At 38.5% G+C, this 27,226-nt stretch overlaps 1 protein-coding gene across 1 annotated transcript; it reads left to right on the top strand.

Moving 5' to 3' along the window:
- Nucleotides 1-15,667: 15,667 nt before the first annotated feature.
- On the top strand, nucleotides 15,668-21,404 carry LOC139780594 (uncharacterized). The gene is made up of 6 exons (XM_071719295.1): nucleotides 15,668-15,809; nucleotides 15,890-16,072; nucleotides 16,231-16,335; nucleotides 16,431-16,688; nucleotides 17,011-17,251; nucleotides 21,228-21,404. Exons 1-6 carry the CDS (start codon nucleotides 15,699-15,701, stop codon nucleotides 21,308-21,310), a joined length of 981 nt encoding a protein of 326 aa, XP_071575396.1. The 5' UTR covers nucleotides 15,668-15,698; the 3' UTR covers nucleotides 21,311-21,404.
- Nucleotides 21,405-27,226: the final 5,822 nt, after the last annotated feature.

Raw genomic sequence — 27,226 nt, forward strand, 5'->3', positions numbered from 1 at the left:
TTCGGTGCCGATTTTTAACAAGAAAATAAATAATTTTAGTTAAATGTGGTATACCACTGTAAAGAGTGAACCTTTAGCTACAAAATTTATATAGGAAATTTTTATCTATGTTGCTTTGTTTAACCGGTATAGAGCAAAAACGACAACGGTGGAAAAATTGAAATCTCAAAAATGCCGGGGTTGAACCGCCACCCCCCGGGGCTAATCCGCCACACTGCATTTTCAATACATATACGTACATCTAATCCTGAAAAATGATAGGATACATTTTAATAATTGTTTTTTAAAAGAAAAATATAAAAATTTATTTAAAATTTTTATGCAAAACATTATTAAAAAATAATTGTTTTACCTATTCCATAAAACAATTTAGGCACGTGAATACAAAGGTTAACCAAATCGTAAACTCCCCAACGGCACGTCACATTGTCAACGCGGGCAACCACGGGGAATACGCGTGACGGCGTTCCGGTGCCATAGGATCAGCGCGGACCCTCGAGCAACCTAACCAAGCCGCGTTTCTCGCGGGGGAGCGATAAATAGCGACAGGGGGGTTAGAAAAGCTCGCGGTGGAGCGCGACCATTTTACCGACTTGACGGCGTCTTCGCGCCGATTCCTCGACGCGCCGACGACGACGACGACGACGGCCATGACCACCACGACGACGACGGCCACGACCACCACGACGACGACGGCCACGACCACCACGACGACAACGGCCACGACGACGACGACGACGACGACGACGACGACGACGACGACGATGACCACCACGACGACGACGACGATGACCACCACCGACACCACCACCACTACAACGGCGGCGACAATGACGCCGAGACGATGCGGCGAACGCTGGACGATGCGGTCGCACGCGCGACTGTCACTGACACAACGACCAACAACGACGATTTACCGCGGCCGGGAGTCGGGACGATCTACAGCGCGCGCGACATGTCAACTCTCGCGCGGAAATCGCGGGATCTCAGAGCCATGCCGTGCCGTGCCTCGCCGTACCTCGCCGACGTGCCGTGAGCGTGAGCGATCTCGAAAACAACGGTCCGCCATCTTTTCGGTCGGCCAAAACACCCGTTTTGCGACGATACGTGCGTACCATTTCCCTCCTACACAAACTGACGCACGTGCAAGGGAAGACAGAATCACGCTCGAGGGAAACCTTGCGACCACGCGCATCAGCGTCGCGACGCGTACGCGTGGGGTCACCGCGGGTGATCCTGCGGCGGATGACAGACCAGGCGATCCGCACGATATGTCGGATAACATCGCCGGCGCAGCAGTTGGAGGCAGACACGGCGACAGGGACGCCAGATTTCCCCGTGGTCCGCGACATGCCGGATCTCGTTGTTAAGGCGGGATCCGAGGGGGCCGACGGCGGGCCGACACCGACGGGCTTAACCGCGAGCGAGGCCGCGACCGGGGCGGAACCGCCGAGAGGTCTCGCGGCAATTAACAGCGCGCTCGACCAATTAGCGGAGGACCTGGCGCTGGAGACGAGCGAGGAGGAGAGGAGCCCAGCAGCGTCCGGCAGTTTTAAGAGCCCGACGAGCGGAGAGGACCCCGAGCACTACGCCGGGAAACAGGGCCCCAGCGGGGACCCATAAATAAAGTAAGGGCGTTCCGAGGATGGGCACATGCCATGATTCATGACGATGGTAGTGAGACACCGGTGAGAGCTACTTGCCGGCGACAAGCCCATCCGGCGCGAGTAGAGTGTAAGCCTAGTAAGTAAGGGGGCGAGCTTCGGCTTCCGAGCCTAGAATTAGGGATAAGGTTTCCCGTTGGTTCGTAATAAAATATTTTGTTTCCGGCCTAAGCGCGGACAGCGCCAGTTTATTTTCGTTGCGCGAACCGACGCGTAAAGCGCGACTAAGGTTAGGCCACACGCAATCTTCGATATGTCGGCGTGCCCGACAAATCGCGAACCGGCGTGAGCACAAGGGGCAGAGCCACCGATGGCTCACCAGAGCGACCCACCGAGGGGTCACGAACGACCGCGGGTCAAATCCGATAGCGCGCTCGCAAAAAGGGGAACCAAGGGTCGCACGCGATGGAGAGCGATGAATGGCTCACCGGCGAGACCGAAAGAACAATCACAGCCAATCGGCGTCGCGAACGGACGCCCGAGTGCGAAGTTAGCGAACACGCGTAATCCGCGGGAATAAACGACCGATGACCAACCCATGGGACCTGGTATACACGGAAACCGGGTCGGCGTCGAAATCCGATCACGCGAAGGTCAAGTTGCGTGACCGCCCGCGATCTCGATAACCGAGCGTCATCGCCGAGAACAGACAATGGATTCCGGCCGGTAATGTTACATAGATGCGTCACCGGGGGTCGGCGTCAACGGCCGACGACACCAGGTGGACCCGGACGTCTTCCCCAGGAAGTCGGTCCGGATGCATGATCTAGGGCGTGGTGTAGGACGTGCGCGCGGGTCCGCGTCGAAAAAACTCAAAAAATGAGCGAGGTGGAAAACTACTGCCCTGGAGCGAGAAGAGGGGGTCAACCCAAGGGCAAGGCCATTGGAATTTTCCGCGAGAAACATCTGGAACGTTCGCCGTGGAAAAGAGAAAGTTGTTTGCGCCGCGACGAACATTCCAGAGAGTGAAAGCGGCCGTGAAGCCGTAGTGGGGGTAACGGCCGTAAGTGGGGAGCCACTGAGAGCGACGATACTCGAGGCAGTCTCTCGAGGATCGTCGGCACGGTAACTACTTCTCATAGATTCACCCGCGATCGCGCTAAGTCCCGCGAACATAAGCCGAGTGTTTAAATAATCGTAGCCGTCATCCATTAACAATCGGGAACGCCCGCGAAACGCGTTAACTATCGTCGATACGAAAGACGAACGGTACTGTGATACCGAAAAGAGGACTTGCGTGCGTTTGGCGAAATGTGCGACGCCATCTTGTGTAAAGGATTATTGTGAACAACCAAATGTGTATTAACCGAAGCCTGCGAATAAACAAATTGATTATTTGCAACATAAAGAAGGAATTGTCAGTTAATTATATCCCACATACCTGATCAAGCGGATGTCAGCCATCTTGGACAATCATCGATCCGGAGCGGAGATTATCGTCGATGACTCATCGTTGGGAAGTGGAGATCGGCCATTCGTTGAAAGAATCTGGAAAAGTGCGGTCGTTAATGAGTTAGCTTACCAAGTTACGTACTTACCTCAGGCGCGCGGTGGTCAGCCATCTTGGTCGGGCGTTGATCCTGGACACTGGGAACCACCGGTGATCCATCGGGCGACGTCAATGACGAGGCATCCGTAGCAATAACCTGAAAATTTTGATTAATTAACATAGTTGATTGACCAACATACGTATACTTACCCGTGGTGGCTGGTGGTCAGACATCTCAGCCGTTCGTCGATCCTGATCGAAGGTCACTACCGATGATCACTGGGGAGACGGCACAGACGCGCCATCCGTTGCGGGAACCTGAAAATTTATTTAAATTTCGGAGTTAGCGAACCGACGTACCGATACTTACCTGAGGAGGCGGTGGTCCGCCATCTTCATACTGCGTGGGGATACGGCGGCGATCGGAGTCGATGATCCAAGGGGCGACGCTGAAAGTCGTCCATCCGTGGCGGGAACCTGAAAATAAAAGGGAATTAGTTAGATTGATGACAACTTCGTAGAACATAGCCAGGAATCACATACCAATACCTTCTCGGTGAACAGAGGTTAAACCGAGTGGCGACCGTAAAAAGGACACATATCCGCGTGATTCGGGCCTGAAATTGTACCGTCCGGTTACAACCTAACCTGAAATCGCCGTGAGCTGAAGTCGTGCGCCCGGCGCGCCACAGTGACGAGACTGGCGGACCAGCCCCGGGTGCTTACTGGCGGATAAGCCCCAAACATAAGTTTCAGGTTTGATCGCCCACGAAATATTAGACATCAACAATAATGAAAAAACTACACTGGATTCGTGTTCAGCATGCATTACTCTTTATAATCACGTACCTCGAGATTTGGAGAGCAAACATTATTGCAGATATTACAATATTTCCACGCGCAGAAAATTTCACTTTCACCTTTCGAAAACACGTTTGCCCTCGTAAAAATCATAACACGGCAGGTAACCTGCCGAAACTCCGTTGGTCACATGGGTACCATAAGCAGCGTTTACAATGTTAATAGCGAGTTCGCACAATATACAGGTTCCGAGATATTTGATTTGGCGGTTCAACCCCGTTGGCGGTTTAGCCCCGGTCTCCCCTATAGGTTAGATTACCGATTTCTTACAAAATTTTACATAAAACGCGAGATTCACTTATGGGAGCTTTCCAGCAAGCGACACAAGTCGACACAGTTATCGTTTTGTCTTTGTTACTCATTGCCAAAAAAGAAAGATAGAACGACGTTTGTGTCGGCTTGTGTCACTTGCTGGAAAGCTCCCTATGTATGCAAGTTTAACGCCTATTGAGTTAATATGAAATAATTTTCTTAAATGTAATTCGATCGTATGTGCTATCTCTACCTAGGTGCCCTGCCTGTGGAGTTTCGTGATTTTCGCGTAAAATCTCGAGAACTTCTGCTGGTCTGACTACTCTTTTCCACGAATGTTTGTCATCGATCAGCATTTTCGCGTAGTCTGGTCTATGATAATATAACTCGTCATTCTCGATCTTCCAATCCGTGAACCTATCGGGTTGTTTGCTTACGAGTTCGCGTTTTACATCATACCAATCTTTGTCACAGATAGTTGTTAACCTAGTTTGACTTTTAATTGTTTCCTCGACCGTTTTCTCCCACCCGAGAGGATCGACGTCAACATCGTACATGCGCGAAAGGGCGTCCGGCGCCTCGTTTGTTGTTCCGCGCCTATACTCGACTGTCATTTTATGCTGTAGAAGATAGATAGCCCACCTCGCGATCCGTGACGACTTTAAACGGCATGGCCTCCAAGTAACAACGCAATTTATCGACCGCCCAAACCACCGCCAGACACTCCTTCTCGGTAGTGGTATAGTGCAATTCCGCGCCTCTCAACGGTCGACTCAATACCTCGATTAAATTCTCTTTATCACCGTCAGGGTCTTTCTGTACTAGTATCGCGCCTAGCCCGAAATCACTGGCATCTGTGTACAAAATAAAAGGTTGTCCCGGTATCGGCGTGTACAGTCGCGGCGCGTTGGCTAGTGCTGATTTAATCTCGTCAAACGATCTTTGTTCGACTTCCGTCCATATCCACGGAACTTTCGGACTGGTTAGTTTATTTAATGGTCCCTGAACTCGGGCGATACTTTTCAGGTGACGATGGTACCAATTTACGAGACCGTTAAATTGTCGTAACTGCGTTCGATCTTTGGGAACCGGGAAGTCAAGAATTGGTTGGGTTTTTTCTGGGTTTGGCCTCATACCAAACTCGTCGACTAGATTTTGACTAACTACAATCCAGTCATCTAAATACGCAAATACCTGATCCGCCCACTTATTCGGGAGATGTCTTTCGGCAATTTTTTCTTTAATTTTACGTTTTAATTGGTCCATTAGACTCTGGAAAGTAGACGGCGCGCCTGTTAATCCATATGGCATTCTCAACCATTCCAACAATCCTTTACCCTCGACAACAAACGCAGTATATTTCCTACTTTCCTCGTCCATTGGAATTTGATGAAAAGCCTCACTCATGTCTAGGGTCGAGATTATTTTTGCTTGATGTAGCTGAGACAAAATTGACTTCATGTGTTGGAGTGGGTAAGCAGGTTTTGCCGTTTGACGATTCACGGGGCGGTAGTCTATACAAAACCTCAGACCTCCGTTTGCTTTGGGGGCCACGACCGGTGAGCACGCCCAGTCACTATTGCTCCAAGTTATGAATCCCTTTTCTAACAACCTGTCGACTTCTTTGTTAATGAATTCGCGGATTGCTTCGCTACGTCGATACGGTTTTTGCCTGTGTGGGGTCGGGTCCGTTAGTTCGATTACGTGCTTTGTTAGATCTGTAACACCGGTGGATTCCCGATTAAACTTCGCGAATTCGGCGTCAAGGAAAGTCTTCAATCTATTGGCATGCTCGTCTGTCAAAGCCGTTAATTTTGTCGGTGTGACTAATCGGTGTAGTATGGGGTAGGAGTATTTACTCCCCTCCAGAGTCCACTTTTTTGTCGTTGGATCAGTTTTGACCTTAAAGGACATCCAAAAGTCCATACCGAGAATCAAATCACTCGACAAATTTGGGAGGACACTAAACCATTGAGGGCCGTAAACGTCGCCTACGTCAATTATGAAAGACGTGCCCCCTTTAGTTTTGACGATTGTTCTATCACCGAGTCGTACTCCCTTTTCCGATGTCGAGTCCGTAGAAAGTTCCTTGACTTGAAAATTTTTTACTCGCTCGTAAGTTGTTTGATTTAGGTACGATCTCTCGCTACCACTATCTATTATTCCGCGAATTTTCTCACCAAAAATCGAGATCTCCACTGGTATTCTTACGACTTTAGTCGGTTCCGTAAGACCGTTGCCCGTACAAAAAATTCGACGCTGAGTTAAGCGATGGACAAGGTGCGGTGGTAACCCGATCGGTCGCCATTCTTTTAAATTGTCTAAATCTGACGGACTACTTTGTTTCGCGCTTCCAACGTCTGATGTCTCGTCAGTCGTCAACGTTGACAATTGAATAATTTCCGCGGGTTGTTCGTTCGAATTGACTGATTCCAGGTCGATTTCGTCCTCGGACCATTCCGAATCGCTTGAGAGCGTTTCTAATAAATCTAATGATACTGTCTCGCGATTAACGTTAGCCACGGTAACTGGAGACTGACTCGGTGTAGATGTATCGGCGCGCGTTTCTAATCTATCCAGGGATTTTATCTGTTCTATATTAAATTTTGTTTTCTCTCCCTCGATCGGGCCTTCTGTGGCGCCTGAGGTAGCCTGAGGGGGGATTACTGCCGGCCCTGCTCGTTTCCCGACCGCGTTGGACAATCCCTATTCACGTGGCCTTTATTTAGACAAATATGACACAAGACTTGCCGCTCCGCGGTACAAAAACGCGCTGTATGTCCCATCTCGCCACAGTTATAACAGAATATTTTAGTAAAGTCTCGGGCAGGCTTTGCTTGAGGAGCCGGTGGTTGTTCGTTTGGGATGTCGGTCGACGATTTCGCGGATTTCTTAAAGGTCGCTATATTCTTTTCGAGCCTCTGCTTGACTAGTGTTTTTGTATTGTTTGCCGTACTATTTTCTTTTTTAGCGTTACGCGGCGGTTTTGTCTGTATAGCCCTCAGCTCGGTTGCACTCTCGTCGCTACTCTCGCCCCCGATAGACTGAATATCGGACTCGTCGGTGTCGTCCTGTAAGCACCCCAAATCCGACTTAGAGAATCTTCCGCGCGCTCCCTTTTGAGCCTCGACTGAACGATTGTATAGATAATTTCGCTCATTTAAGTAGTGCAAAAATTCGTCATAATCGCGAATAGATAGATTCAGGACTTCAAAAGTTAATCTTGGATTAAGGCACGCTCGGGCTCAACGCCTCACCATTCACAATAAACTTATACAAATTAATTATTTTAATTATCGTTTTCGTTTCCCAACTGCCCCACGTTGGGCGCCAATTGAGACAGGACTTTTTGATATTAAGCCTTTCATCCGACGCGGCTTGGGTCGGAGCCGTCGGGGCTCAAAATGCAATTAATTAATATGTTCAATATGTTGGGCTCCAGTTAGTTTTATGAGAACTAACAAACTCTGATTTATTCAATAAGATGGTACGATTGGGTGACCCAGGAAACAGGAGATACCAAGAAATGGAAATAATTGACGGAACTGAAGACGTTTTGATAAGAATCAGTTTCCTTTATTGTTTTACCTGGCAATCACAACTCTCGGAGATCGACTCTCCGTGCGATCTTTTGACAACTTTCAACGGCGCTTTACAAAATTGACCCTCCGTGCGATCGCTTCTTGACAAATTGACGACGTCTTACAGATCCTCACCCGTCGACAACAAAATTTAATTAATCCTTCTAGGATTTACTGATTAACGAGATCAACTCGTTTACAAATCAATAACGTATTATTATTATTACCGGGTAATTTGTCGATGAATGAGAGCAAACATAGATGATCAATAAATAGGTATAGAAGCGCTACAAGAAAACATTAGAAGCGACAGCGAAGAAAGCGTAAGGTATTTCCTGTTTGTTTACTTTTGACTTTACGGCCGGCCTTGAGCTCGGAATGCGAATAACTTGACAAGAATTTGTTTTAATTGTTCGCGAAATGACGGTGAACTCTGCATCCTTTCAAAGATGAGACGTGCTCGACAAGTAAACTCCGCTAGAGTTTCCCCTTTTTCGAATTTTAAGTTACAGACTTCCAGAAAGAGTGCTCCATCGTCCTTCTTCACCGCCCATTGAAAACGAAAAGCGCGTGTAAAATCTTTCCACGTTTGCCAACGTTGTTTATTTAATAGATACCAAGCTCTATACGGTCCCTCAAAGACGCTCGACAGGCAAGGGACAAACAAATCCTTCTTTATTCCGCTCACGCTCAGCTGATCTTTCAAAATTAATAAAAATTGTTCCGGATCTTTTTCTGTTTTGGGAAACGTGAGATTCCAGTCTCTGACAATACGGCAGATTTTCATGGCCGATTCAAGTTCGCGGTCGTACGCGGACGAATTATTTTCCCCACCACCGTACCGATTTGTTGACGAGGCGTTCCTTTGAACTCGCGCATGTTGATAACCGTCGGTTCCTCGAGTATCAACGTCGCTATCGTCCGATTCGCTACTACGCCACGATAGAACTCCCCTCCTGATCGATGGCGATCGTTGTTCGCGCCAGGATCTGAAGTCAGGCGCACGGGTCTCGCCATGTCCTGTTTCAGATCTATTTCGCATTTGACGATATTCCTCGTCAGTTACATTTTCTTGATTTACTAGTTCGCCTTCGGAGGTTATCTCCGCGACTATGAATCTATTAGCTCGTCGATTGCCCCGTTCCGTATTCATAAATTGCGGATTTCGGTGACTGCCATTTATTAGGTTTTCTGTCCGAAAATTTACACGGCGAGGGTATGACGCAGCTTGCGGATTATTAATTAACATGCAATTGTTATTACCAAATAGCTCGGTTCCGTACACCATTTCTCGCATATTTTGATTTGCCCGTTGTGTCTCTTTGTCAATATTCCGTGAGCCGTTCGACGATTCTACGCGTACTGATTTTCTCTGTCCGCTCTCCCGGCGATACGGTACGAAAGCTCCCAGGGGGCTCGCCGGTCTTTCTCGCGGTGGCCCACGTACGTTTTGATATAACAGCTGTATCTTTTTATTTATGTCGATTAGGTTACTTTGTTGCCTATTTCCGGCCGTTTTTGACAACCCGGTATTGATCTGGCTAACCTCTACTTCGTTGTCTTCTTCGTCGCTAGTGTACGCGGGATCTCGTACGATCTCGACGCGATTGTCTCGTTATTCGCTGTTATATCGCGCGTCGCGCTTTCCCCTCTAGACGCTAAGTTGGGCGGCGTTTCATCACCCAACATATTTAATTTTCGCAAAAGCAGGTCTATTTTATTTTCGAGAGTCTCGACGCGTGCATATTTTGTATCAAGATGGTCTAGTCTCGTCGTCACGGTCCCGAGCGTCATTTCTAATGATTGCCGACGCGGATTCTCGTTAAATGTCGGGGTCGGTCCTCGCAAACCTCTCCCTCTACCCACTGGAGTGCCCCCCCGAATGATTTTGGGAATGGCACCAGTGGCTCGCTGTGTCGAAGCGGCCATGTTCGAGTCTCGAGCGGCGAGCGAGCTCTCCACCCCCACGTCCTCGATGGTTTGTGGCGGGATGGGCCCGATCTGTAAGTCTCCGTTCGACGCGTCCCCCCTTGGAAACGTTTCGTTGAGCGGCATTTGTGAACTCTGGTCATTTGACGGTTTTTTATTACTCGTTTCTATTAATTTCGTTCCGGCTCTGGTCGTTCGTTTAGGTGGCGAAATAAACATAGACGTCATGTCGTTAAACTACGTTAGTCTTGCTGGGGCCTTATCCGACAATAATTGTGTGTTTCGGTTTAATTACTCAGTAATTATGCCAATGCTTAGTTTGACAATTTAGTGTCTTAATTTTGGCGTAACCAACTACTCCTTTAACGAGATTCCACTAGAAATCAATAGCTTAATCTATTTACAATTGTTCGGTGAGTCGACCAAAACTCGAGCTATGTCGTCGACTTTCGACAACAACATGTAATACTTATTATCAGTCAGTGACTGAGACAGACTCAAGCCACCGGAATGTCGTCGACTTTCAATAACAACGCATAAGTATGTGCCCCCTCAACAATTCATAGCGGTATAAATCCGTTGACAGAACGCGTACAGAATAAATTACCGAATCCCGACATCGTTATTGACACATGTAATTATCGTGTTTACAGTTTTCCGGACTTACTCCTCAACGATTTGTCTTGCCAAGACGTTATCAATATTTCGAGTTTATGCTTATAATCGGGCCAAGATTCACAATTAAATTAAATTAAATAAGCGGGTAGGTAATAACGCAAAATTACAATAAATAAATAAGCACATATTCAAATAGCAATTAAATAATTCAGGTGACAGGTAAATAATCAATCAATTAATAGATAATAAATAACACACAAGCAATAAGCAACAAGCAAAATAAATTACTGTTATAAAAGAAACTTTGAAAGCGTTGCGAAAACAATTAATCAAATAACGCAGAAGCGATAAGCAATAGGCGAAACATGTTATTGCCACAGAAAATTTGAAAGCGCTGTAGAATATTATTCATGCGTTAAGCGAAAGAGAGTCGAACATGGCGAGATAGCTGTGTTGTCAAAATTGCCATCGAAGGTCTCTCAGTATTTATGTTTTCTGATTCGATCGCTCGCGCGAATTCCACGTGCTATTGTTCTCTGAACTATTACAATCCGAACAGTTTCTCGTCATGCTCGACTTTACAAATAAATTCCTTCGGATCTCAGTCTCCTGAGTTGCTCACAAAATTTTATAATTATTAAAATTCCACAATTAACAAAATTTACGATTATCAAGGTTTTTACAAGTATTTTACCATTGCCAGTATTTTACAATGGCCAGTATAATTATAATTTGCAATTATCAAATAATTTACAATTAAATTTGCCGACGTGGCCCCACGTTGGGCGCCAAATGAGACCGGCGTTAAAATCTTTGACGAAAGTCGATAATTAATTTTGCGTGTAACGCCGACACCTGGCGCGGCCTGGGTCAAGGGCTGCCAGGGCTCTAGGAATTGACTAATATACTACGACAATTGGGCGCCAGTTAGTTTTGTGAGAACCAACAAACTCACGTTTATTAATCCGCGACTAATTATGAGACACTCAAGGGGAGTTCCGTCGGGGACCCAAGGAATGTTGCGAAAGTCAAAAGAAGAGAGATAGACAAGCTATACAAGCGTATTAATTTAATTAAACTTACGTACAGGTTATGTTACTGCTACCGTATACAGCGTACGGCCCGCTCACAATCTCTATATCACGTTGACAATTGTTCGGAACACTCGTACAACACAACGCTCTACAGTATTCTCAACTGGCAGACAAAATTACTCGGACTCTGCACGCCGAAGACCGACGAGCAAGTTCTCTAACGCTCTAATATGACAATGTATGATTCGGACTGTTCACGCCGAAGACCGACGAGAGAGTCTTCTTCGTCGATCTCTCGGTCGTCCTGCTACCACGCGACCACACCTTCGATCCTAGTCGTTATCGGTCGATATATTTCGTCGCGTGCGGCTACGCTATTGGCCCTTTGTCTCAGCGGTTTTCGGGTCTCGGCGCTCGCACAGCGCGGGCAATACGACGATCGGCAGCCCTATCGGATCGGTTATTACGTCGAGTGTCGATGTCGAGGGGAAGGATTATATTCTCCTGTCACAATATAATTATATATATACCAGATATAATTATATATGATTATATCTAATCATTTTTTCCCGGGTCGCATATCTTGGTCTGTCTTTTTTTTCTCCATTGCTTAACTTCTATTCGCCTCCCGACTTGACGTATACGCTACTATACTCGTCCAAGACGTTATTCGCGACATTTACAAGCTCTCTGTCTTTCTCTTCAATCGCTCTAAAAAAAATGTGTCGTCTTGAAGTGATTGATCTCCCTAAAGGATTTAAAAGTTACGCTTTGCGAAGACATAAGATATACGTTAGCTGGAAAATCGATTCACAGCGGGATTAGAAAAAGACGGAATGTTATGCGGTCGGTTCTTCAACAGTATAACGGCTAGGTTTCGCGACTAGGTTAATCCACTTGCATATCGGTCATTGCGATCTCGCTCTTGTACAGGGTGTATCAAGACGATACAGAGCGGTACGGCGGGTTGCCCATTCGAAAGGCGCGCATGGTCGTTCACAATTGCGTTGATTTCGGTGCATCACCTATAATCACTCGTATATCTTTTTTACAATAAAATGAACTTTTTAGCGCCCGAAGTTGCAATACAATTGTGACGGATTTCCGTAGCAGTAACGTTAAAACAGAAGTCGAGATGACAATACAGGTTATGAAATAAATTTTATTAAGAAAACGTAAGACATCTTCTCTCTTACGAAAAAAGCTCGTACCATAGACCATCATAATCATTATATATTATAATTTGATTACTTAAATTATTTTTTGCACACAATGTTTATGCACAGGACAAAAGTCAGCAATTAGCATATGTGTGCAAATTTAAATTATAAGTCGGCTAATAAATTTCATTCAATGTAAGTTTAAATAATGGCAGAAATCACCATTAACAAATCTTACAATATTCATTTTGTTTAATTAATAAATAATTTATCATTAAATTGATAATCAATTTAATATATCAATACTAATGAGCATTATATAATTCTTTATATAAATGATGCTGCTGCATCTTAAAAATCTTAATCTTAATCTCATAAACAAGAGGTTTATTAGTATAAAATATACATTTTAAATATGATGCTAATGAATAGTTTATATAAGGCAAATTATCATAATATTTAATGAATACTTTTCAGTAATAAATTTCTTGTAGATTTATATGAGATTCAGTAGCATTATTTACATAAAGATGCTTATTAGCATCAGTATATTGAATTAATTATTAATGTTAATGATGAAATATTAATATTTTGAAATAAATGTTGTTAGACATAAGATCCGCTGATAATCGTTTTTATCGTTATAAATAACGATGGAAACGGTTATCAGCGGATCTTGTGCCTAATAACATTTATTTCAGATTATTTATATATATATATATAATTTATATTAATTTTTGTATGAAATATTTCGTTCCGTGCAAAATAAAATAATTGAAATAATAAAATAAATGTATAATAAAATGTATAATAACTATGATCGACTATGATCCAGCTTTCTTGGTAAGAGAAAAATAAGGCATCCCTCGTTTGTCACGTTTACTTTATAAAATGTATTTTCATACCTTGTCACTTTGGCTTCTGTTTTAACCGATCAATGTTGAAGTCTATTAAAATTGAATGTTTTGCATAATTTAAGTGAATGTCTCGTATGTCTGATGGAAATTTGTCGAAAGCGCAGAGATTAAACAAATCATCAGTAATCAGTAATATAAATATTAAGATTCGAAGTGTAGGCTCCTTATGGAATAACCAAGTATAGATAGCGGGCTAAATAAAAGCCAGGCGCGGTTGGTGGTGCGCGAATATTATAATAATTAATTTTAACATATAATTTTTCCAACAAAAATTTGTTTAAATATAGCCAATTAGACAGCATCTGAAAGTTAAATTAATCAGGGCGAGGGAAGGGATTTTACTACTCCAATAATTTGTGTTGGAAAAATTATGTGCTAAAATTAATTATTATAATATTCGTATTAATTGTTATTAATTTTTTATTAACCATTTATTCTCTCGCGGTCGACAGCAAAGAGCGATTTTCTCCAAATTTTTAGGCAATCACGTTCTTGCGATAACAAAACGATTCAGCAAGTATTTGCGACAAGACGCGGTTTCCTTTAACTGTTATTATATTTTTATTAATAATTTATTCTGCAGCGACCGATAGCAAAAAACGATTCTCTCGTCTTGTCGCAAATACTTGCTGAATCGTTTTGTTATCGCAAGAACGTGATTGCCTAAAAATTTGTGTAGTAGACTACACGTGTAATCCATTATATGTGTAATATACTACACGTGTGGTAAGTGACTTGTGTAGTAGACTACACATGTAATCTACAAAATGTGTAATACACTACTACACATGTGTATTAAACGTAATGCTACCAGTAATCCATAAAATTTGAAATAGCGAGTCTTATCATATATGGAGGGGTAAAAACCACAGTGGTGTAAGTCAAATTTTTAAAAATATTTTCTCGTGTGCATAGATGCAATTTATATATTGTACAGATTGCATCTATGCACACGAGAAAATATTTTTAAAAATTTGAGTTACACCACTGTGGTTTTTACCCCTCCACCTCCATATATAGTATACTTTTACTTCAATGCAGCTGTATATATATAAATTATTTCTATAAATATTGTTTGAAATTTATTAGATTTAATGTATCACTTTTTAACCACATTTTATTATTTTTTAATTTCATATTTTATAAGTAATTTCATAATGAGCCGGCACTGGTTTCTGACATTCACCCGACTTTAAGAAATATTATATCATATATCCAATTTAAAATTTTATTACTCTTTTTAAACTGAATTTGTTTCTTAAGATGATTTTTGAAAAATTATATATTTGTGCTGGTTATGACATATGTAGACTATATATAACACTTACATCAAATTAAGAAGTAGTCTACCACGTAAGGCAGTTGGCTCACGATCCAGAGGTCCCGAGGTCCCGAGTTCGAATCCCACCAAGGTAAGTGTGTTTTTCAAATACAAGAAAATATTTATAATCATAGACTGCATCTTAAGAAACAAATTTAGTTATAAAAAAGTAATAAAACTAAGGAAAAAATAATTTTTTTTTATGCCGGGTGAATATCGGAAATCAGTGTCCTCTAGTATTAAGAGGACTGCAATCTTGTAGTCCTGTAATCCTGTAATATTTTCCTGTAATCCGAGCGTATAGTACGAAAATATTACAGTATATTACAATACTTCAGTCTGTAATTTTGTGTAATACTTTTATGTAGTTCCTGTAATATAATTTTCTGTAATCCGCTGTAGTTTCTTTTAGAGTCCTAGATAATAGAGAAGCGACATTGAAGGGAATGGTCTGATTGGCTAACTAAATCACGTGACCCAGCGCCATTTTGTTTCTCGCTTATGGGTAAATAAGTAAGGTTAATAGATACACGTCTGTGTCTCGCTGCACGTGAGACAGCGCGAGACATTACATGGTTCTGTGAAAGGCCCCTGAGGTCCTGATTCTGTAACAATTACAGAATAGAGATACTTGGTTATATCCCGGTTTCCTGCGTATTCTCCTATTAATTATGACGTAAGAACTCTCATGTATATAAATCTTTATTAAATATAAATTATTCTACCTATTGAAAAGAATATTAAACTTCATTGTTTTTTATGAGAAACATTCTTTTTTCCTCTTCAGGATAAAGTGCTGTGTGCATACATGTAAAAATATTTATAAAAGTAAGGGACGGAAGGTAGGAGACGAGAACAACAATGAAACTCTTATGTTTCATCGTTTTCCTAGAAATAAAGGACAGAAAGCTAGATGGATTAACAGTATTAGGAATATTAATGGATCTACTTGGGAGCCTAAGGATCCATTGTTTGTGTGCTCTGTAAGCTGCAGTGTAGCAATAAATATGTACATATACATATATAGCGAAGTCATTTACTGATAGCATGCATATTTTTTAAGGAGCATTTTGACAGGTTTTCTTGGGAGCTTATTAGAGAAGATGGTAAGAGGAAACTCAAAATCGGAGCAATTCCTTCAGTTTTTAACGATAATCTCCCATCGAATAAGCCATTTAATGAGCATACATATTCAATGCCATTACAGGACATTGGTAACAGAAGTGATATTGTTGCACAATTATCTGTAAGTTTATTGAATAAAATTACTTATTTAACTTTTCAAATATTTATTAATTTATTAAGAATACTTGTAAACATTTTTGTAATTAACTTTTTATAAAATATTTGTAGTCAATTATTGAAATATTGTAATTTTATGACATTTTTAACATAATGTTAAAGGTTAAGAAGAAAAAATTACGTTCATTATGTGATAATGATCACACATATATATGTCGACCAATCTGCTGCAATGATGGAAATGTGCCTGAAATAGTTGTCAGTTCTGTGAGTTGTTCTGTTATGCTTATTATTTCTGTTCTTAATCTTGCAGCACCTCATACCATATTTAAAATATAATTGTTTTTTATTTTCCTCTTTAGGTTGAAAAAACAATAATATCCAAAGATAATGAAGAGAATGAAGCAGACTCATTACAAATAGAGACTGAAAAGACCGAACCAAATCCATTACAAATAGAGACTGAAGAGAATAGAACAGACCCATTACAAATAGAGACTGAAAAGATTGGAGCAGATCCATTACAAATAGAGACAAGCTCTGCAACAATACAGCTCGGATACAATGGTTCAGATGTAAAAAGAGATTGTTTAGATGTCTGCACATCAACTGTTAATTCTGTGAGTTGTTTTTTAAATATTGTAACGACTTCAGTTCTTGCCTTTATATTCCTGTACCAACACCATGATATATATCCTTGTACAATAATTTGTTCCATACCTGACTAGTGAAGCAAGTCTGAAAGATACTTATTTTGTTCCATTTAATATGTATGCGTTATGTATGTACACATACGCGTACATAAGTATATGAATCTACTAGATGGAATAGCATGGGTATCTTTCAGATTTGCTGTACTAGTGTAACATGGGACAAATCATTATTTATGGGTGTAGATGAAGAGAAGGAATAATTTTCAAAATAATTGTTTATTTTTCTCAGGTTGAAAGAAGTGCGTTGAATAATTTGGATTTAATGCAAATTAGTGCTGAAAGCGAAGAGATATCTGTACACTCTCATACTATGACACAAGATGATACACTTTCGGATTGGCTAACAGAAGTGAAAAAGGACATTAGTACTCAAACTACGAAAGAGCAAAACACTGATTTAAAAATTACATCTTTAACGGAAGAAAATGAGCAACTTAAAAAACGCTTGACAGAACTCGATAAAATTCTGAGTAAGATACTTGGACAAAATGAAGTATTGCGTAACAGCAATAAAAATATGTCCAAGCAATTGGATACCTGGAAAAATATTAAGAAGAGAGAAGAAGGAATATTAAAAACTTTTAATAAAGATCAAAGAGAGGCACTCCGGAGAAAGAATTCTCAAGGTGTAAAGTGGGAATCAGCTACGTTGAAGCAGGCCTTAATATTGAAATTGAAATGTGGCTCGTCGGGATATGAAGAAGTGAGAAAACTATTCCCTTTACCAAGTCTTCGCACTCTACAAAGAAGAACAGAATATATTGAATTCAGACCAGGTATCTTGAATAAAGTTTTTGAGCTCCTTGCAAACGAAATTCACAATCATAGAGAAGAGTGGAAAGACTGTGTGTTAGCACTTGATGAAATGTCAATAATACCTGGAGAAGTAATCGATCCTAGTATTAATGAATCTATCGGCAGAGTAACGTTTGGGTGTCATGAAGGTTTTGCAAACAAAGCTTTAGTCTTTGTCCTTGGTGGTATTGCTTTCCGGTGGAAGCAATGTATTTGCTATCATTTCACTAGTTCTAAAACAAAAAGTGCCGAGAATGATGCTACAGGGAAGACATATGTTGAAATAATAAAGAATATTCTAGAATGTGCTGAAACAATTGGACTGCGCGTACACTGTGTCATTAGTGATATGGGCTCCGACAACAGGAGCATGTGGAAAATATTCGGTATAATGGCAAATCGAGATAAAGTGATACATGGTATATCTCATCCTGCTAGACCCTCATCTCAGTTATACATAATGCCGGATGTTCCTCATCTCTTCAAATCTATTAAATCTATGCTCGTAAGCAATAAAGTTATATATCTTCCAGAAGATGTGGTACAGTGTGAAAATCTGCCTTCAAACACAGTTAAAGTGGAACATATTTTAGAGCTTCTTGATACTGAGGCACCTTTAGAACTAAAAGTTGCTTTTAGGCTGAAGAAAGAGAATTTAGACAAAAAAAATCGATTTAATGGTATGAAGGTTTCAACTGCAAAATCTGTATTCTGCCAACGTACATCCTCTGGCCTTCAGCTCTTAGCACTTTCAAAAGAAGATCCTTCTTACATCACAACTGCTTGGTTTGTACGTGTCGTCAATCATTGGTTTGACCTAATGACTTCAAGACATCACAGTTTAGCACTAAATAAAAGCAACGAAAAAGCTTATGAAAAGGCTATATCTCATCTCAAATTGACCATAAAAATATTTTCTGAAATGCGTATTGGGATAGATTATCGATGGAAACCAGTACAGTGTGGAGTTCTTATTGCCACTAATGCTATTCTAAGTTTACAACATTATTTTCTAAATGAAAGAGGATATAAATATTTGCTCACTGGAAGATTTACGCAAGATTTCTTGGAAAATATTTTCTCTTGCATAAGATTCCGTCAAGCTGTACCTAATGCTTTGACATTTAAATATCTTTTGAAGACTATCTCAATTGCACAATTTTGTACGGCAAATGCAACAAGCAGTTATAATCAAGACGATGGTGAAATGATTATTAACTTTTTAGATAATTCAAAACATGTAAATATGAAAAACATACAGTGCAAAGATCCTAAGTTAAATTTTTCCATTGATATACCTATTGTGGCAGATGAATGCATTGCTTACTTCGCAACATGGGAGAGAATAATACTATACGATATGGCAGGAAGTGCGGTGCACAGCGTGAAAAATGTATATTCGGTATGCGATATCTGTTATAATGCTTTGTTAAGGCAAGAAGAAGAGCCGCATTCATATGAACTTTTGACAGAATTAAATGCTTATGGAGATCACTGTTTAACCAAAGTATCTGAGGAAACATTTAAAGCTATCTGGAAAGCCGAGTTAACATTCAGACTAGTCAGAGAGGATTTTATGAAAACTAAAAACGTTAATGTTTATGACGTACTCGTAAACTCTTTGCAATATGTATGGGCATCGTCTGCTGTACCACGATGCCATGATATCACAACTAAAGTATTACGTCGATATTTTACTATAAGGTATAAACAGTACGGACAGATGAGAAAAGAAGAGCTAAAAGAACAGGGCAATGTGTTCAGTAGTAAAAGTGTAGCTATGCACAAAATTATAAAGTAGAAATTTGTATTGTAGTTATTTGTTACAACACATTTATTTTCTTTACAATATCTCTAGTATTATGTTCTAGAGTAATTTATCTCGCATTGTATTAAAAGGTGAAGATACTTGTTTCGTTGTAACGTTATAAACCATTACGTTCATTTATCTTTTATTTCAATGCTAAGATATGTTTAGTTGTATTGTATTTCAATAGATTCTGCAATATTGATATACGTTGTGATAGTAATAACGTTATGAACCATTACGTCCATTTGTCTTGTATTTTAATGCTAAAATATGTTTAGATGTACTTCAATACATTCTGCAGTATTAATATACGCTGTGATAGTAATATATATACGCTATGATAGTAACAAACTATTACGTCCATTTGTCTGGTATTTTAATGCTAAGATGTGTTTAGTTGTATTGTACTTTAATACTTTCCGCAATGGTAATATACGCTGTGATAGTAATATATACGCTATGATAGTGATATATAGTCGAAACAGTTAATTATTACATAAATGATTTTTGTTCATGCATTTCGTGAATGCGCTTTTATGTCATGTTTTTGTTATTGGAATTCTTTATTGAAAAAATAAGCTTTTTTGTCATTTTTATGTTCCGCATATTTTATAAAACTAAGGTTTTCATAAGAAAGTAAAGCATGTAAAAAAAGTTGAAGGAATAAAAGTATATTTAAAATTTATTAAAAATGTATGTCTTTAAAAGGATCCCAGGTAGCATAATGACGTCAAATTACGTATTAATAACGTCTTAATGACGTCTCTAACGTCAATAAAACGTCATTAAGACAGTTTTAAACGTCATCCTGCTACCTAGAATAATATTACATGATATATCGTATATATAAATAAACCTTATGATTATTACAAATTTGTGTCACAATGATAGGAAGATGAACAGAAATACCTATTCTGGCAACATCATACAATTAATATGTGAAAAATAATGCATTGTTAATTGCTTATTTCCATTATGCTGATTAAATTTGTTACAGTGCATTGTATTCACTTTGTACTTACATATTGGATGAAGCGAGTAGAATTACATTTTCACAGATCTGTACTTTTTGTCTCAATAATGTCTTTAACTCTTTATTATTCTTGACAGTAATACGTAATAATTCCTTTTTCTTATTAATACGAGCTTTCTGAAGTTCGGATTCAACTAACAGCATTCCCAACTTCTTCCAAACTTCTTTCCTTTCTTCATTTTCTCTTTCAATACAAGATTTCAGCTGTTTCGATACATAAGCTAGTTTTAAAAGAGGACCTTCGTCTCGATGAGTTGAAAACAATACGAAGCATACGTTCTTCACGTAATCTTCTGGTCGAGTTTGAAGAAACACAGTAGGGATAGCAGATAACTTCAAACATTTTCGATTGGAATTTTTTTCCCATTGATGCTCTTCGAAATGCAACTTACATAAAATTTACATTAATTATGACAAGTTTAATTTCTTATAATAGTCAAATTAATACAAAGCCTGCCATGCTGATTAACGTGAACTAAAATTTAATACTCTGTCAAAAAAATACATACCTCACAAAGATACTTTTCTTCCATTTTATAATAACTTTCATTGCTCTTAGTGCCTTGTACAATTTCATTACTCCATATTTTTTTCAGTAGCTGATCCTTCGGTAACTTGAATAGTTGAAATATATTTCCCTCTGATGTTGTTGAGCATGACAAAGCAACACATTTTCTTGCCATTGTAACTACAAAATAATAAATTCATTATTTTCTATAAAAGAAACAAAATATTTAAAATAATAAATATCCTTAGAAAATATTTACATCTTATCCTCCTTACTTACATTTTTTTTTTAACTTTATAGGTTGTCCTCGTCGTTTTACTTTTTGCCAATTCCAATACATGGATGAGCGCCCAAACTATACCTCACACGTCATTTTACGCTAACCTGCTTTGACGTCTTCTCCTATTCCATATGGAGAAACAAAATGGCGACTTTATCGATATATCGCACCTATCGATTTCAATGTCGCTTCTCTATTATCTAGGACTCTAGTTTCTTTCCGTAAGGGTATCCATGTTATGCACAATTTAGGTTAACCTGTGTAAACACTCGCGTAAACGTAGTAATAAAAGTATAGTAGTAAATAACAGTAATATATAGAATAATAGATATATAGAATAATTATAAATAATAAAACAATTACCTTGAATTAATCGTCGCGTCGCGTAGAGTCACGGTCGGTCTCGCTCCGACACTACCGTGTCTCTCGATAGGCTAACTGAACTGACTGTGACAGCGCGCTGAACTGAACACACTATCTGCACTGCGCGCAGTACACACACATATACATATGTATATATCGAAACTGGCGATACTAGCGCGCCAGTGTCGAAAAAGTAAAAGTGACATTACTCTGTTATATGTATGTTATATTGAGAGACGTCGGCGTTAGGAGGAGTATCTTAAATAAAATTTTCACACATTTGGACTTTGCGTCGCAATATCTCCGCTCGTAGGGCACGTAGCGGAAAAATGAAAAGAACGAACCCCCCCCCCCCCAAATCGACCCCAAGCTATCGATCAAGCCTATTTAGAACTTGATCCGTTCACTCGTTATCGAGATCTCAACATCTCGAGTACTCGCAACCCGTCGCGTCGCGTAAAAGAGTCACGGTCGGTCTCGCTCCGCGTATACTTGGCGCGAGACACTACCGTGTCTCTTGATATTCGTCTTTCAGCATTTTTAATCAGCAAAATTTTCCACTGATTTAGTATCTTTTTTAATCTCTTTCTTGTACTTTTTGTTTCTATTGACTTGGTGTCTATATATTTTTATGCAAGTTTTTTTTAAAGAAATCTTATAAAATATAAAAACTATTGCATTTTTAGGTGCCATTCTGGATAAAAGGCCAGAAACTGAAATCCCAGAGATTGATGCAGCAACTTCATTATGGCTAAAGCAAGCGCCTTGGCGTCGCCAACCCAATCAGCAGACAATGTTTTTTAAATGTGTTTTTAATATTTATTTTTTATTAATTATACATTTATACAATCCATTGTAAAAATAATATTTATTTAATGTTTATTAAATATTTATTTCACATTGATTATTTATTTGAAGTAATGATTTAGAAAAAATATTTATTAAACGTTTATTTAACGTTTATTTAATATTTCTTTTACATTAATAATTTATTTACAATAATGATTTAAAAAAACATTTATTTAACATTTATTTGATATTAATTTAATATTTATTTTACATTACTTATTTATTTGCAATAATAATTTTAATAGACATTTATTTAATATTTATTCGACATTAATTTAATAATTATTTTACATTACTCATTTATTTGCAATAATGATTTGAAAAAACATTTATTTAATATTTATTCGACATTAATTTAATATTTATTTTACATTACTTATTCACTTGCAATAATGATTTGAAAAAAACATTTACTTAATATTTATTCGACATTAATTTAATATTTATTTTACATTACTCATTTATTTGCAATAATGATTTTAAAAAATATTTATTTAATATTTATTCGACATTATTTTAATTCTTCGAGTGGGTGTCGGCCACCCAAACAAAAATTCAGGCCCGATATTTTTAAGATAGGCTTTAATAAATCAATGCCCCTCCACCTAGGATCCCTATGTTTGAGTCCTTCTCTCGAAGATGCGTACAGAAAGGCTTTAAGCCATGTCAGTTATGTTTGGTAAACATTTGAAAATTATTATAGGTTAAATTGTGGCCACCCGGGGTGTGATCTCGATCGGTGTATATTTCTTATTGCAACCAAAAATTACAACATTATTATTCATCCAGCATATATATATTTCGGGTTCTGCATATTTTATTTGAACAACACCCTTTTAAGATGTTTCATGACTTTTTACGTGTACATAATTAAATTGGAGATATGAGACTGAATCCATCTGGGTGTCGACTAACCAGTGTGGTCGAGGCGTATTAAAAAAAGAGATGTGGCCTTGGGAGGGTTAATATTTATTTTACATTAATTATTTATTTGCAATAATGAATTGAAAAAACATTTATTTAACATTTATTCGACATTATTTTAATATTTATTTTACATTAACTGTTTATTTGGCATAATGATTTAAAAAAACATTTATTTAAAATTTATTCGACATTATTTTAATATTTATTTTACATTAATTATTTATTTACTGTAATAATTTGAAAAAAACGTTTATGTAACGATTATTCGACATTAATTTAATATTCATTTTACATTAATTATTCATTTGCAATAATGATTTGAAACATCGTTTATTTAACATTTATTCGACAGTAATGTAATATTTATTTTACATTAATTATTTATTTGCAATAATGAATTGAAAAAACGTTTATTAAACATTTATTCGACATTAATTTAATATTCATTTTTACATTACTTGTTTATTTGCACTAATGATTTGAAAAAACATTTATTTAACATTTATTTAACATTATTTTAATATTTATTTTACATTAATTATTTATTTGCTATATCGTTTCATTCAGATGGCGCGACGCGTGAGTCGCCACTCTCAATTAAGTGCCCCCACCTCCTTCCTCGCTCTCGTTCGGTGTCATGGCCGCGCTTGCTGCGTTTCTTCGGACGAGACGAGTACGTTTTCTTTTTTTTCGTAAGTGATTGAGCTAAGTATTCGGCACGTATTCTGGAGACCAACCGAGCGAGATTTGACTTCCCAGGGAGAGCTCACCGCCAGGAAAAGGAGAGCTGCGACAGCTCGCGTCCGAGAGGAAAGATTGAGGCGAGGAGTCCGGTCCAGCGAGCAGGGCCCTTCCGATATTCTCATTTGGAACGCCATATTGGATTAAAAAACATTTTAGAACACGTTAAAATAGATGTTTTTGTAACATTAAAAAAACATTTTCTCAAACGTTAAAATAAACATTTTCAAACATTAAAAAAATGTCTTTTTAAACGTTAAAATAAACGTTTTTTTAACATTAAAAAAACACTTCCTTAAACGTTAAAATAAACGTTTTTAAACGTTAAAAAAATGTTTTTTTAAATGTTAAAATAAATGTTTTTTTAATTAAAAAAAGCGAACTTAACCCATCATTTTTAACATTTTTAAAAATGTTTTTAAAAATGTTTTCCAAATGTTTTTAAAAATATTTTTAAAAACATTTCTTTGCTGATTGGGAAGATGACGGCAGTATGGGAAAAAGGAAAAAAAATAAGAAGACACTATACTGATTCGGGATTATTATTATTTCTGCGAATATATTATTTCTGCGAATTCTACTTGTTTTTTTAAAAGCAAAATTGGTAAAACTTAAGATTAAGGGCGACCTCACCAATTTCAATGACCTTGATATATGTTGTCAAGGTCATGACCCCGAGTGACCTTCAGAAGGTTTTAGCCGTCGCTCGTTATTCGTTAAAAAGAATTATATATGAAACAGGGGTAGAATTGGTAATTCTTTACAATAGGGCCCTTTCCGAATTTTGATATTTTCTTGCGGCTCTCTTGGTAAAAACCTTTGTTGTGACTCCGACAGTGATAATCAATCAGGGGAGCCCGAAAAATATGCACCCTATCTATTTTTTTTACCTATTTTTACTTTATTTTTGGTAATTATGCAGTAATAGGGACCACCCTCCGATGACCTTGATCTTGACATATGTTGTCAAGGTCAACCTCCTGAGTGACCTTCGGAAGGTTTTAGCCGTCGCTCGTTATTCGTTAAAAAGTTATTAACAAAAAAAGTTTAGAAAATATAGCAGTTATTTTAAGTATTGAGAGGCATAAACGACCAATATTACGTCTTTTTTTTTTAAGTAGAGAATATCTCGTTTCGCGTGAAAGTTGCTGCTTTCTTAGTGCTAGGTTAGTGACGCGCTTTAAAAGTATTTAAGTGTTTAAAGCGCGTCACTAACCTACATAGGTTAATGACGCGCTTTAAATAGTTAAATACAAAATATCTGCTTTAATGAAAATCACAACTTCAAAATAATACATTCAATTTTATTTATTTATTGGATTCATATTAAGATCTAACATTTCTCTATCGAAAAGGCTGTAACTGTACACACGGCTGCGTCGCATTTGTCCCAATTGCTACAAAGAATTAAAAACAATATACTTGTTTGCTATAATTATCAATTAATATTGAAAGAATTACCTCATGATTTAAATATCGATATATATACTCAATATTGCGCTTCCTCTCAGCTGTGTATGCATTTTTTAGCGTGAAAGCTAATACATCATGCAAAAATTCTTCCGATACCCCATTTATATATGCAAAATTGACAATAATCATTCGGTTATGATCCGTAAAATTTTTATCCCAGAACATTTGCCGTATAAATTTCGGCCACGTATTTGCATTGCCAATGATGTCCTGAATCGCAAGCCACGGATTATTGTTTAATTGCTGGACTGAGTATGCCATTGTAAGATTAAGATGTGCAGGTTGTAAATGACAAGATATTTATTTAAGTAAGACGCGTCACGACACACTGGCTACGCGTAGTAGTACTGAGTGACATACCAAGAGCTGCGTACAGGTGAATCTCATGTGAAGCTTTGTTTACATAAAAGTATAAACATAAAAAAAAAGACGTAACATTGGTTGTTTATGCCTCTCAATACTTAAAATAACTGCTATATTTTCCAAACTTTTTTTATTAATAACTTTTTAACGAATAACGAGCGACGGCTAAAACCTTCCGAAGGTCACTCAGGAGGGTGACCTTGACAACATATGTCAAGGTCAAGGTCATCGGAGGGTAGTCCCTATTACTGCATAATTACCAAAAATAAAGTAAAAATAGGTAAAAAAATAGATAGGGTGCATATTTTTCGAACTCCCCCGATTGATTATCACTGTCGGAGTTACAACAAAGAGAGCCGCAAGAAAATATCAAAATTTGGAAAGGGCCCTATTGTAAAGAATTACCGTAGAATTTTCCGGGAATGGCGGTGGTGGGGTTAATTTTTCGATACCGATTTTTTTTAAACCGGTTGCGTAGTTTTTTTTTGCAACGTTTTCCGCGAACTACTCATTTGTTAATAGACCGAATTTTAAAGAATTATATATGGAACAGGGGTAGAATTTTAATTTTTTAGGGACGGATCAAATTTTAAAGAATTATATAGAAAGCAGGAGTAAAATTTTCCGGGGATTGCCATGATATCTATAATTTTTCGTTTCCGATTTTTTGGAAACCGGTACCGAAATTTGTCTACTTTTTTGAGAAATAATACGTAATTTTTGGGGAAATAATATCTAATGTCCGACAGCGAGGTATTCATTCATTAACGGACCGATTTTCTTGAAACCGGTGCAAAAATTTTTCTAATTTTTCAGGGACTGACCGAATCTTAAAGAATTATATAGAAAGTAGAATTTCCCGGGGATTGCCATGATGTGTATAATTTTTTATAACCGATTTTCTTGATATGGCAATGTGTTCAGAATGTTCTAATACGTGGTTTTTTTGTTTATATATAACTTAAAAATTAATCAATCAAATTTAAAAGAATTATATATGAAATAGACGTAGGAAAGAGTGAAAAATATAATCGAATTAGTAAAAAATTAATAAAAAATAATAAAACAGTGCGCAAATTAGAATTTTGCACATTGCCGCTACATGGACCTTTACCGAAGGACAAGAGTATCCCTCCAGGATCCATGAGGATTTCCCTCACGTTAAAAAAGAAATGGAAATATAGTAAAAGAAAATATAGTAAAAACATTTAGTATGTCTTACTTCTTAAAAAATTTTTTAATTAAAGAAAACAAACACAAATTTGCAAATTAAAAACTTGCATATTGCTTCCACATCATTTTA

The sequence above is a fragment of the Temnothorax nylanderi genome, unplaced genomic scaffold (genome assembly GCF_030848795.1).
Source record: "Temnothorax nylanderi isolate EJ_2023f unplaced genomic scaffold, tnyl_v1.0 TNYL_tig0286_pilon, whole genome shotgun sequence".
Taxonomy (NCBI): domain Eukaryota; kingdom Metazoa; phylum Arthropoda; class Insecta; order Hymenoptera; family Formicidae; genus Temnothorax; species Temnothorax nylanderi.

Coding starts and splice junctions, on each gene's coding strand:
- LOC139780594 (XM_071719295.1), top strand. CDS start 15,699: ATGTTTCATCGTTTTCCTAGAAATAAAGGACAGAAAGCTAGATGGATT. Junction 16,689..17,010: donor GCACATCAACTGTTAATTCT/GTGAGTTGTTTT, acceptor TATTTTTCTCAG/GTTGAAAGAAGTGCGTTGAA. Junction 17,252..21,227: donor AGAACTCGATAAAATTCTGA/GTAAGATACTTG, acceptor TTAACTTTATAG/GTTGTCCTCGTCGTTTTACT.